The sequence below is a fragment of the Pristiophorus japonicus genome, chromosome 6, assembly GCF_044704955.1.
Source record: "Pristiophorus japonicus isolate sPriJap1 chromosome 6, sPriJap1.hap1, whole genome shotgun sequence".
Lineage (NCBI taxonomy): Eukaryota > Metazoa > Chordata > Chondrichthyes > Pristiophoridae > Pristiophorus > Pristiophorus japonicus.
The window spans coordinates 47,880,197-47,894,135 of record NC_091982.1 but is presented as its reverse complement, the minus strand read 5'-3'; the positions used below and the strand labels follow the sequence as shown (position 1 = coordinate 47,894,135).

Below are 13,939 nucleotides of genomic sequence, written 5' to 3'. Positions count from 1 at the left end.
ATCTATTTACTAATCTCTTTACAATTCCTGCTCGCGCTCTCCACAGCAATGTTGTTGCACGGCCTTATCTGGCCCTGTGAATTACAAATTGGGAGTTTTTTGTAACAAAAATACAAAAAAAAATGAGCTCCGTATCATAATGAAATTGTGATATTGGAGCGACCTTTTCCTTACCGAGTCGAGGTCAACAGGTTGAGCTTTACCAGTGTTTTGTTTTCTTTCAGTTCTCTTCCGTTTACTTCCCCATGGAAAGGACAATGCCAGAATTTTGTTTCGCATATTTCAAGATGCAGAAACCAATAAGAGACTTGTATATGTAAGTACCACAAAATGTTCCATAGTTTCTTGCACAACATGTCGTTTTTGACCGGGACAGCTTCAAACTGTTGTTTCATGCTAAATTTGATTGTCAGCCGTGGCTCAGTTGTCGGTTCAAGTCCCCACTCCAGAGACTTGAGCACACAAAAAATCTAGCCTGACACTCCATAGCATTACTGAGGGAGTGCTGCACTGTCGGAGGTGCTGTATTTCAGATGAGATGTTAAACCTCACAGGTGGACATAAAAGATCCCATAGTACTATTTCGAAACAGAGCAGAGGAGTTATCCCCGGTGTCCTGGCCAATATTTATCCCTTAGCCAGCATCCCTAAAACAGATTATCTGGTATTTATCTCATTGCTATTTGTGGAAGCTTGCTGTGCACAAATTGGCTGCTGCATTTTCCACATTTCAACAGTGACTACTTCAAAAGTAATTAATTGACTGTGAAGCACTTTGGGACACATTTTCGTCATGAAAACTGCTAAAATGCAATTTCCCCCCTTCCCTTCTCTCTTTTGCCATCTCCTTTGTGATCATTTTTTCTATCAATTCAAAAACTTACTGTATTCTTGAATTAAAAATCATTGACCCTGGAGGTATTGCAAAGTATAACCGAGATTAATTTCAGCAAACTCACAGTCCTTTACAACTTGGCTCAAATCAAGAGCAAAGCAAAATAGATTGAATGGGCTAACAAGTGCCTCTCCGGTAGAGGGAGGGGATTGGGAATACTGTAACAAGCACAGTAACTCAAGGCTGAAAGGTAGAGATGTAAGTATGGACGAGTGTTGTTTAGGATTTACATGATTACCTGTGTGGATTGGGAAGTATTTATTACAGAATTTTCTCTCAGGAGATTAATGGTTGACTGCGATATGTAACAGTGTTGAAAGTTTAACATTTCTTTTGTTAATATTAGAATTTTTAGAAATCAAAGACTGTTGGGTCCCAACACATCTGTTTCTCATCCTATCTCTCAAATGCTCTATGGCACATGTTGAGTCCTGTTTCGACCACAGGAAGCTAAATGTTGAACAGGAGAAGATTTTTATCTTACATTTTTTTTTACTCAGTTGAGATTCCATGAAATCTATTGTGAACCCATTGTCTCCCTAGCGATTTTCATTTGGACTCTGAGTTCCATAGGCTTATCCCTAAGGTGCATTTATTACAGCATCATACTAACCATATAACAGCAGAATGGTAGCATAGTGGTTATGTTACTGGACTAGTAATCCAGAGGCCTGGACTATTAATCTGGTGATGTGAGTTCAAATCCCACCAGCTGGGGAATTTAAATTCAGTTAACTAAATAAATCTGAAATTAAAAAGCTAGTATCAGTAATGGTGACCATCTGGGGCTCAATTTTCCCCAATACCATTTTTTGCCGTATTGCCAGAGTTATGCCTGTTTTTTTTTTGGCCCCAATTACTACAAAAAAATAACTAGCGGGTTTCTCCAATCTATTTATTGAAATTGGCGCCGCGCAGCCTGTCCTGTAGCTTCGGGGTGGTGGAGCCTAATGTCTGCACCAAAAAATTGATCCGCCCCCCCCGCCCCCACCCCCATGCCTGCGCAGAAAAAAAAAGGACGTTTTTGACATGACTGCTATGGGTCCGCATGGCCAGTACAGCTCCCGGACTGCTTTCGGCCATTTTTAAAGAGTCAGTTGTGTGTGAGAACTTTAATTCTCAGTGGAAAAATCAGAGCTACAATACAAGATGCAACACGGCTCCAGGACCAAGCATTTCTTATAGGATGAAGTGGAGGCACTAGTTACTAATATGTCCTTACTATACAGTATAAATGCACACGAGGCCCATACTTGAGAGAAGGTCACTCTGTGACCAGTAACCTTTATTAGCCAGCACTCAAGTGATGAAAGTGGGTGGAGCTTCCCCTTTTATACCTGAAAGTCCAGGTTAGGAGTGTCTCCCACAAGTTCACCACCTAGTGGTCAATGTTCTCACGGTGTACAACTTAGGTCAGTTTATACATGGGTTACAATGACAGTGGAATACATGACATCACCCCCCCCCCCAAAATCTTAGTGGGATCACAGGTTAAGTCTCTCTGGTGGTTTATGCTCCCTTGTAGAGCATCTGAGTTGGGGTTCCGGTTGTTGGGCGCTGGCCTGAGTGTCTGCTGTTTGCGGTGCCTCAGGCCTGTCCGGACTGCCCACCGTGACTGGGTTCTCCTCCACTTGGTTCCAGTGTTCGGTCACCTGTGGTGGAATGAACTCCACATCGTGTTCTTCCTCTGCTTCTTCTATGGAGTTGCTGAACCTCCTTTTTGTTTGATCCACGTGTTTGCGGCAGATTTGTCCATTGGTAAGTTTAACTACCAGAATCCTATTCCCCTCTTTGGCAACCACAGTGCCTGCGAGCTATTTGGGCCCTGCAGCGTAGTTGAGGACAAAGACAGGGTCATTGATATCAATACATTGCGCCCTCGCATTCCTGTCATGGTAGTCACATTGTAACTGGCACCTACTCCCAACAATTTCTTTCATGGTGGGGTGTATAAGGGATAACCTGGTTTTGAGCGTCTTTTTCATTAGTAGCTCTGCGGGTGGAACCCCTGTGAGTGAGTGTGGTCGGGATCTATTGGCCAAAAGGAGGCATGATAAGCGGCTTTGTAGGGAACCCCCTTAGATTCTGAGCATCCCGTTTGATTATCTGCACTGCTCGTTCCGCCTGGCTGTTTGAGGCCGGCTTGAACGGTGCCGTTCTGACATAGTTGATGCCATTTCCTGCCATGAAGTCCTGGAATTCAATGCTTGTAAAGCACTGGCCATTGTCGCTGACCAAGACGTCTGGTAGACCATGGGCGGTGAACATTGCCCATAGACTTTCTACCGTGGCAGAGGATGTGCTTGAATTAAGAATGTCACACTCGATCCATTTGGAATAGGCGTCAACTACAACCAAAAACATTTTTCCCATGAAAGAACATGCGTAGTCCACATGGATGCGTGACCATGGCTTGGCGGGCCGGGACCAGGGGCTAAGGGGGGCTTCCCTGGGCGCATTGCCCAGCTGGGCACATGTGTTGCACCTGCGAACACAAAGTTCCAGGTCTGCATCTATCCCTGGCCACCAAACGTGTGACCTGGCAATTGCCTTCATCATGACAATGCCCGGGTGCTCATTGTGGAGTTCTCTGATGAACACCTCTCTGCCCATCTGGGGCATGACTACTCAGTTTCCCCATAGTAGGCAATCGGCCTGAATCGAGAGTTCATCCTTGCGCCTGTGAAATGGTTTAAATTCCTCAGGGCATGCCCCGTACGTGGCTGCCCAGTCCCTATTCAAGATACATTTCTTGACTAAAGACAGTAGCGGGTCTCTTTGTCCAGACTTTGATCTGACGGGCTGTCACGGGTGAACCTTCGCTTTTGAAAGCTTCAACAACCATGACCATCTCAGCACCTCAGTGGTGGCTAGTGGGAGTCTGCTGAGTGCATCGGCGCAGTTTTCAGTGCCCGGTCTGTGCCGAATTGTTTACTCACAGGCGGCTAATGTGAGTGCCCACCTCTGTATGCGGGCCGACGCATTTGCATTTATGGCCTTGTTGTCGGCCAAAAGGGACGTTAGGGGTTTGTGATCTGTCTCCAGCTCAAATTTCCTGCCAAACAGGTACTGGTGCATTTTTTTTACTGCATATACACATGCAAGTGCTTCCTTTTCTACCATCCTGTAGCCTCTTTCTGCCTGGGACAGACCTCTGGAGGCATAAGCTACCGGCTGTAACTGACCCTTGGCATTAACATGCTGCAACACACACCTGACCCCATAGGACGACGCATCACGTGTTAAAACAAATTTCTTACATGGGTCATATAGCATTAACAGATTGTTGGAGCATAACAAATTGTGTGCTCTATCAAAAGTCCTTTCCTGGCTGCCCCCCCCCAGACCCAATCACGACCTTTGCGTAGGAGCACATATAACAGCGTGCTCAATTTGGGAAGAAAGTTACCAAAATAGTTCAAGAGCCCCAGGAACGAATGCAGCTCCATCGTGTTACGGGGTCTGGGTGCTCTCTGGATCGCTTCCGTTTTGGACGCAGTAGGTCTGATCCCGTCTGCTGCTACCCTCATCCCCAGGAATTCTACCTCTGGGGCTAGGAAGACACACTTCGCCTTTTTCAGTCGCAGACCTACCCAGTCCAGTCTGCGTAGCACCTCCTCCAGGTTGTGGAGGTGTTCTTCAGTATTGCAACCCGTGATGAGGATGTCGTCTTGAAAAACCATCGTCCTTGGAATCGACTTGAGGAGGCTTTCCATGTTTCGTTGAAAGATCGTGGTGGCCGAGCGAAACCCGAACGGACATCTGTTGTACTCAAACAACCCCTTGTGTGTCGTGATGGTGGTCAGCTTCTTCCACTCACTTGCCAGCTCCTGGGTCATGTAAGCTGAGGTCAGGTCCAATTTTGAAAAAAGTTTGCCACCGGATAGCGTCGCAAAGAGATCCTCCGCTCTCCGTAGTGGGTACTGGTCTTGGAGTGACACACGATTGATAGTGGCCTTGTAATCACCACATATCCTGACCGACCCGTCCGGCCTTGATCACCGGCACAATCGGGCTCGCCCAGTCACTGAATTCGACTGGTGAGATGATGCCTTCCCTCAGCAGGCGGTCCAATTCGCCTTCCATCTTTTCCCGCATCACGTACGGCACCACTCTGGCCTTGTGGTGTACTGGCCTGGCATCCGGGTTTATGTGAATCACTACCTTGGTCTCCATGAAAGTGCCAATGCTGGGTTGAAATAATGAGTCAAATTTGTCCAGGACCTGTGAGCATGATACTTGCTCCACAGAAGAAATTGCATTGTCATGAACTCATTGAATGGCGGTGCAGGCTAGAAGGGCTGAATGGCCTACTCCTGCACGTATTTTCTATGTTTCTATGACATCGCCCCATTTCCAGTTCATGACAGTAAGATAACTCCTCCCCAGTAGTGCGGGACCATCCCCCGGGATAATCCAGAGTGGCAATCTGTTCTCCGAACCTTTGTGGGTCACGACTACCGTGGCGCTGCCTAGCACTGGAATGATCTCCTTTGTGTATGTCCGTAGCTGTGCGTCAATCGGCAATAATTTTGGCCTCCTGGCCTTGGACACCCACAACTTGTCGAACTGTTTGATACTCATCAGGGACTGGCTTGCCCCTGTGTCTAGCCCCATTGATACTGGGATGCCATTGAGGAGCACTTTCATCATTATCGGTGGCGTCCTGGTGTATGAACTGTATATGTGTTCCACAGGAACTCGCTGAACTTCAGCTTCCAGCGATTTCCCCAGTGTTCATTTTGCCTCATAGGGCTTACATTGGGCCCGTACATCAACCAGGCTGCAGACTTCCTGTACATACAGTCTAAGGATAAGGGGTAAGCCATTTAGGACCGAGATGCGGAGGAACTTCTTCACCCAGAGAGTGGTGAACCTGTGGAATTCTCTACCACAGAAAGTTGTTGAGGCCAATTCACTAAATATATTCAAAAAGGAGTTAGATGAGGTCCTTACTACTAGGGGGATCAAGGGGTATGGCGAGAAAGCAGGAATGGGGTACTGAAGTTGAATGTTCAGCCATGAACTCATTGAATGGCGGTGCAGGCTAGAAGGGCCGAATGGCCTACTCCTGCACCTATTTTCTATGTTTCTATGTTTCTATACGAGTCAAGTAACCGCTGACGTTGCAGTTTCTGCAGTATATTGCTGATACCTGAAAACTCTGGCTGGTTGTTTGCCTCCACACCTCCAGCATGAGCCGTTGTTGGAAACAAAAGGTCCATTACCAGTTGATCGTCTCTGACTGTCTCTGTAACTGTCCTTAAGCGCACTATTAACAGTGTTGATAGCCCAGTTAATGGCTGCATTGTCCCTTGCGATGGCATGAATCACCATTCAGCTAACAATTGTCTCTGTTGAATTCCCCCTTTGGGTTCGACTACATGCTCGGGCATGTCCGAGTGCCCCAGCCTGCCTGGAGAACTGTGTCCCACGTAAACAATGTTGGCTCCCTGTCCAGTTGCTGCATTTAAGCCAAGATTTTTGTCAAACATCATTCTGGTCTGTTCCTCCCCTGAGATAAATGTCTGGGCCATCAAAGCCGCCATTTCCAGGGTCAAGTCTTTGGTCTCAATCAGTTTCCTGAAGACCCCAGCGTGCCCAATGCTCTCAATAAAAAAGTCTCACAGCATCTCCACTCTGCATGCCTCTGGGAACTTACATAGGCTCGCCAGTCGCCGAAGGTCTGCCACGAAGTCTGGAACGCTTTGCCCTTCTCGCCGCCGGTGTGTGTAAAACCATTGTCTTGCCATGTGCATGCTACTCGCCGGTTTAAAGTATTCCCCGATCAACTTACTGAGCTCTTTAAAAGTTTTGTCCGCCGGCTTCTCTGGCGCTGGAAGGTCCTTCATCAGGGAGTACGTCCAAACCATCAGGAGATGAGCCCTGCGTTTGTTGGCCGACTCCTGTCCCAACAATTTCTTGGTGACAAAACTTTGCTGTAGTCTGTCAATAAAATCGTCCCAATCATCACCAACACAGTACCTCTTGTCTGTGCTGCTAGTGGCCATGCTCGCGTGGTTTAAATCCCAGTTTCTCGTCGCCAATAATATGTCCTTACTATACAGTATGAATGCACACGAGGCCCATACTTGAGAGAAGGTCACTCTGTGACCAGTAACCTTTATTAGCCAGCACTCAAGTGATGAAGGTGGGTGGAGCTTCCCCTTTTATACCTGAAAGTCCAGGTTAGGAGTGTCTCCCACAAGTTCACCACCTAGTGGTCAATGTTTAGAGACCGCATGGATGAACTACAACAATTGTACATTCCTGTCTGGTGTAAAAATAAAAAAGGGAAGGTGGCTCAACCGTGGCTATCAAGGGAAATCAGGGATAGCATTGAAGCCAAGGAAGTGGCATACAAATTGGCCAGAAATAGCAGCGAACCCGGGGACTGGGAGAAATTTAGAACTCAGCAGAGGAGGACAAAGGGTTTGATTAGGGCAGGGAAAATGGAGTACGAGAAGAAGCTTGCAGGGAACATTAAGACGGATTGCAAAAGTTTCTATCGATATGTAAAGAGAAAAAGGTTAGTAAAGACAAACGTAGGTCCTCTGCAGTCAGAATCAGGGGAAGTCATAACGGGGAACAAAGAAATGGCGGACCAATTGAACAAGTACTTTGGTTCGGTATTCACTGAGGAGGACACAAACAACCTTCCGGATATAAAAGGGGTCGGAGGGTCTAGTAAGGAGGAGGAACTGAGGGAAATCCTTATTAGTCGGGAAATTGTGTTGGGGAAATTGATGGGATTGAAGGCCGATAAATCCCCAGGGCCTGATGGACTGCATCCCAGAGTACTTAAGGAGGTGGCCTTGGAAATAGCGGATGCATTGACAGTCATTTTCCAACATTCCATTGACTCTGGATCAGTTCCTATGGAGTGGAGGGTAGCCAATGTAACCCCACTTTTTAAAAAAGGAGGGAGAGAGAAAACAGGGAATTATAGACCGGTCAGCCTGACATCGGTAGTGGGTAAAATGATGGAATCAGTTATTAAGGATGTCATAGCAGTGCATTTGGAAAGCGGTAATATGATAGGTCCAAGTCAGCATGGATTTGTGAAAGGGAAATCATGCTTGACAAATCTTCTGGAATTTGTTGAGGATGTTTCCAGTAGAGTGGACAAGGGAGAACCAGTTGATGTGGTATATTTGGACTTTCAGAAGGCTTTCGACAAGGTCCCACACAAGAGATTAATGTGCAAAGTTAAAGCACATGGGATTGGGGGTAGTGTGCTGACATGGATTGAGAACTGGTTGTCAGACAGGAAGCAAAGAGTAGGAGTAAATGGGGACTTTTCAGAATGGCAGGCAGTGACTAGTGGGGTACCGTAAGGTTCTGTGCTGGGGCTCCAGCTGTTTACACTGTACATTAATGATTTAGATGAGGGGATTAAATGTAGTATCTCCAAATTTGCGGATGACACTAAGTTGGGTGGCAGTGTGAGCTGCGAGGAGGATGCTATGATGCTGCAGAGTGACTTGGATAGGTTAGGTGAGTGGGCAAATGCATGGCAGATGAAGTATAATGTGGATAAATGTGAGGTTATCCACTTTGGTGGTAAAAACAGAGAGACAGACTATTATCTGAATGGTGACAGATTAGGAAAAGGGGAGGTGCAAAGAGACCTGGGTGTCATGGTACATCAGTCATTGAAGGTTGGCATGCAGGTACAGCAGGCGGTTAAGAAAGCAAATGGCATGTTGGCCTTCATAGCGAGGGGATTTGAGTACAGGAGCAGGGAGGTGTTGCTACAATTGTACAGGGCCTTGGCGAGGCCACACCTGGAGTATTGTGTACAGTTTTGGTCTCCTAACCTGAGGAAGGACATTCTTGCTATTGAAGGGAGTGCAGCGAAGGTTCACGAGACTGATTCCCGGGATGGCGGGACTGACCTATCAAGAAAGACTGGATCAACTGGGCTTGTATTGACTGGAGTTCAGAAGAATGAGAGGGGACCTCATAGAAACGTTTAAAATTCTGACGGGGTTAGACAGGTTAGATGCAGGAAGAATGTTCCCAATGTTGGGGAAGTCCAGAACCAGGGGACACAGTCTAAGGATAAGGGGGAAGCCATTTAGGACCGAGATGAGGAGGAATTTCTTCACCCAGAGAGTGGTGAACCTGTGGAATTCTCTACCACAGAAAGTTGTTGAGGCCAATTCACTAAATATATTCAAAAAGGTGTTAGATGAAGTCCTTACTACTAGGGGAATCAAGGGGTATGGTGAGAAAGCAGGAATGGGGTACTGAAGTTGCATGTTCAGCCATGAACTCATTGAATGGCGGTGCAGGCTAGAAGGGCCGAATGGCCTACTCCTGCACCTATTTTCTATGTTTCTATGTTTCTATGTTCTCATGGTGTACAACTTAGGTCAGTTTATACATTGGTTACAATGACAGTGGAATACATGACAGTTACTGTGATTGAGGCCAGATGGGACAAGCTGGACACTAGCAGAGGTCACATAAAAGTTCCACCAAAAGAAATGAAGAAACGCTGGAACCAACTTGCAGAAGATTACTGTTCCAGGGTGACCACCCTGATGTCTGGAGGTCAGTACAAAAAGAAATGGCAGGACCTTGGTCAAGTAGTTAGTGTAAGTAATATTTTAATTTATTCAATGGAATTGCAATTGTAAATATGACCAGCTGTATATATATCCCACCCAGCAGAAAGGCACCCGCTCTAAAAAGTTGTGTTTTCATCTTTGCAGAGGAAGGTGGCACACAACAAAAGAGAGAGAACTCTTAACAGAAGGAGGCCCGGCAAAGCTGCACCCACTGACATCCTTGGAAGACAGAGTTGCTGCTTTGATGGATCCTGCCTGGAGAGAAGTGATGGATGAAGCCCACACTGTTGTACTCACTCTGGAGGAGGTGCAAGTGCCGCCCATTGAGGTGCCAAGCACTTTCCTGAGTGGTCCGATTGTTGCTGGGACATTCCATGGTTTCCCACACTCCGAGGCTGTGGATCCCAGTGAGATGTAGCGAGGCACACCCAGGGTGAGGAGGGGAAGGAGAGCTCCTGAGGTGCAGGATCTAACAGATGTGGTTCAGATGATGGCAATGAGTGCGGAGAGCATTGACCTTACGCGATCACTCCTGGACATCAGTGACTGTCGGGAGATGTGACAACACTCACGAGAAATGGGAAGACTGTCCGGGCACATGAGGGAGGGAATGTTGCAGGTAGTTGACACACTGTCAGGGCACATGAGGGAGGGAATGTCGGAGTTAGCTGCTGCAATAAGGGAACAAGGCCAGACCCCGCGCTCATTGACAGAATCAACTGCCACTCCCACTCCAATCCACAGACCAGCCTCCGAAGAGGCCCAAACCAGGCCTTTCACATTACTGCCTGTCCCCCCCCCCCCCCCCCCCCATCAAGAAGTGCGCATTACCCGAGATGTTCGAAAGAATTAAGTTTGGTACCAACCTGAGAAACGCTGCGCCGCCACCTGTGGACAGGGGTGGAGTCAACAAGACCAAGCACAGCGAGCGGTCTTAGAAAAAGGTGGAGGAGTGATGGGTGCAGCCTTTCTTTGCTGCTGCTGCTGTTATTATTGTTACTGTTGTAACTGTTCTCAAATTAAAAGTTTTTTGTAAATTATGTAAATTTACAAACTTAAAAGTTTTTAAGTGATCTTAACTGAAAACTTTAAAGTTTGATCCAAAAATATTTTTATTAAAGTTAAGTACAAACAAATGTTTATTAAACTTTTGAATAAAATATTTTAAATTATAACTGAATCATTTCCATTACTTGTTCCATTATTAACACAACTTTTTGAAGTAAAGAAGAATCCTTTCCATTATTTGTTCCATCAACACAACATTACGGAACATGTCCAAACAGTAAACGTGGTCCATTTTGGAATAGTTACCGCTGAGCCTTCAGGCAGCAAAGCGTTCACGGAAGGGCTGCTGGCGCATGGTTCAAGCAATCGTTAAAAGGGGCATGACGACCCGCCCTCCTCCACCGTCGTGCTCCAGGTTCAGGTAGCTGCACGGCTTCCTCCTCCTCCTCCTCATCTGCATCTTCCTCCTCATCATCAGCCACTCTTACCTCAGGTGGGTCTTCTACTATCAGCTGCTGCTGCCTCATGATGGCTAAGTTGTGCAGCATGCAGCACACAACAGTGAACTGACCGACAATCTCAGGCAAGTATTGCAAGTAGTCTCCGGAATGGTCCAGACATCAGAAACGCTGTTTCAAGATGCCAATGTTCTCTCCATTATGCTGCGCATCGCAATGTGCGACATGTTGTATTCCCGGTCAGCTTCCGTCCGGGTTACACGTAGGGGCAACATGAGCCAGGTGGCGAGGCTGTACCCTTTGTCTCCCAGCAGCCAGCTCTGCCCTTCTGGCTGCTGCTGAAAGATGGCAGATATAGCGCTCTCGCATAGGATGAATGCATCATGGGTGCTCCCAGGGTATCTTGCATCAACTGACATGATGCGATTCATGTCGTCACACAAAAGCTGCACATTAATGGAGTGGAAGCCTTTTCTCTTCCTGTACGTCTCATTTGATGCATAGTGGCATAGTTTAAGGGTTCTCATCCCTTCAGTTCGCTTCCACCCCTCCGGGCTTCATTTGATGCTGCTTGCTGAATAGTGTAAGGGTTCTCATGCCTTCAGTTCGGCTTCCACAGTCCGTCCCCCCCCGGCTCCGGGCTTCTTTTCAAGCCGAGCCCCTGTGTCCGGGTGAGGGATCGATTCTGCCAGCTGACACTCTGACCCTCGAGCCCGGTTTGGAGACGTTCGGTTGTGGCATGGCACTTTTTAAAAAAAATCCAAACTTTATTAAAGAATTGCATGAAACGTCCATTTTCTGCATTTTCAGTTGGAAAAATTTAAGCTTGATGATGCATATTTAATGTGTTCTTGACTCTCCCAAAACTTTGCCTAAAAACAATGGCGTCTCTCTGCGCTGATTTTTTGATGTGCGCTGGTTTTTCTCAAGTGCCCCGAAGGTTTTTTGGGAGTGGTCACATACGCTGTCCTCGGAGAAATGTAAGTTGGCCAAACTTGCATAATTGTGAAAAACTGCCGCAGACATCAGGTTACGCCCCCATGACGCAAAAAAAAGCTAACCTAAAAAAATCGTAACTAACTGGGTTACGCTGGTGCACGATCTTTGGGGAAACTTGGATTTTTAAATTTAGGCCAAAAAAAGTGAGGCGTGCCAAAAATACGGCACAAATCACTGGGGAAAATTGAGCCCCGTGTCACTACCAGATTGTCGGAAAAACCCAACTGTCATTTAGGGAAGGAAATCTGCCGGTCTGGCCTATATGTCATGCCTGGCCCACAGCAATGTGGTTGACTCTTAACTGCCTGCTGAAATGGCCTTGCAAGCCACTCAGTTGAGGAAATTTAGGGATAGGCAATAAATACTGGCCTTGCCAGCAATGCCCACATCCCGTGAATGTGAATAAAGAAAAAACATTTATTCTCTAAAAATCAGCCTATGAAGTTGCTTTGAACAGCGCTGCTTAAAATTGTTATTATTTTCTCTGTTAATATGCTTTAATTGGGACATGCCAATAAAGGAGACATTAATTCATTTTGTATTTCTATTCTGTTGTAAAGATGTAGATTAATCAGATGTTTTTTTTGTGTGTTTTTACGCAGCAAGTGCTGGTGTTTCTGTTGTTTAAAATCATCCCTGGCCTGAAGGATTCTTGGAATGCCAATGTAATGCCTTGTTTGAAAAACCTAGATGCCGATGAGTTAAATGATAAACCACTGTGAGAACAAACGAATTGGGAAGACACCTGAATCAAATGATAACATTCACAAACAAGGGCAAAAATTAGAAATGTGCTTGGCAAACAGTTATTCTGCAGACTGCAAGCTTTCTCCTCGCCATCTCCCCATCTGACCATTAAACGATGAAGGAAGTGAAATGCTTCTGGGGTTTGTGGGAGCTACAATGCTTTTTTCAGTCCTTCTCCATTCTTGAATCTCCTTCTGTGACATTGCCAGACATTGATTGTTAAACCTTGTATTTTAAAGGATATTTCAGGATTACCTGCCACTTGCTACTATTTCCGCGACATTGGCAGAATATCCGCAAATCCCTTAAAACTAATGTTTGCACAAGGGATTGCACAGTTATTGCAGTGCAATGTCTTCAAGTTAGTGAACTCACCTGGTTCATTCATCTCTGCCATGTATACTGAGAATATATTGTGCCTCTCATTTCAGCTGTGTGTGAAATTCCTTGTTGGATTGAAAATGATCTCTTTCTGGAGACTCTTGTCTGGTCAGATGTTGCTGTGCCTCTGACATGAACTTGCAAGTCGGATTGTAATTCCCGTTGATTTGCCTCCTAATTTTTAAATGATGCTTGTCTTGCACTCCTGAAAGCACTTGAGACCTTTTACTACCTTAAAGGCCATGTATAAATGCAAGATGTTGTTTGCAGATGTTTAATCCTCATCAACTCTGGCATTATTTTTAAAATTTTAAGAATGTATTTCAAAGATAATACTTGCTGCTAAGAGATGAAGCACGAGGAGCTCCATGTATAAGTTTTCGGAAATGGTGCATTTCAAATTAATTGACATTTATGAGAGATTTGCTTGTATGTCATATATTGTCAGTCCTGGAAATTATGTACTGCCTGCAGGTCAGGAAGAAACTTCAGATAATATCTGTAATTTAATTAAAATCTTATTGGTACTTGTGCTTACTTAAAGCATTGAAACTTCTAATTGTATTTGTCAAATATGCTGTTTTTTTGAGCTAATTTAAATTTCAGTTTGGCTTAGCAGGTAGCACTCTTGTCTCCGAGTCCAAAGGTTGTGGGTTCAAGTCCCACTCCGAGACTGGAGCACAAAAATCTATGTTGACACTACTGCAGTAGTGAGCGAGTGCGGCACTGTCATAAATGCCATTGTTCAGATGTAACATTAAACCAAGGCCCTGTCTGCTCTCTCGGGTGGATGAAAAATATCCCATGTCACTATTTGAAGAAGAGCAGGGGAGTTACTGCTGGTGTCCTGGGCAATATTTATCCCTCAATGAACA

At 45.8% G+C, this 13,939-nt stretch overlaps 1 protein-coding gene across 2 annotated transcripts in view; it reads left to right on the top strand.

The window, feature by feature from the left end:
- The window catches only part of LOC139265651 (uncharacterized), a 93,647-nt gene extending 80,040 nt beyond the window's left edge, over positions 1–13,607 (top strand). For both annotated transcript variants that reach the window (XM_070882834.1, XM_070882833.1), the window contains exons 15-16: positions 225–316; positions 12,539–13,607. In XM_070882834.1, coding sequence (XP_070738935.1) covers positions 225–316; positions 12,539–12,658 — 212 coding nt within the window. In that variant the 3' untranslated portion in view covers positions 12,659–13,607. The remainder of the gene's footprint in view (positions 1–224; positions 317–12,538) is intronic.
- Positions 13,608–13,939: the final 332 nt, after the last annotated feature.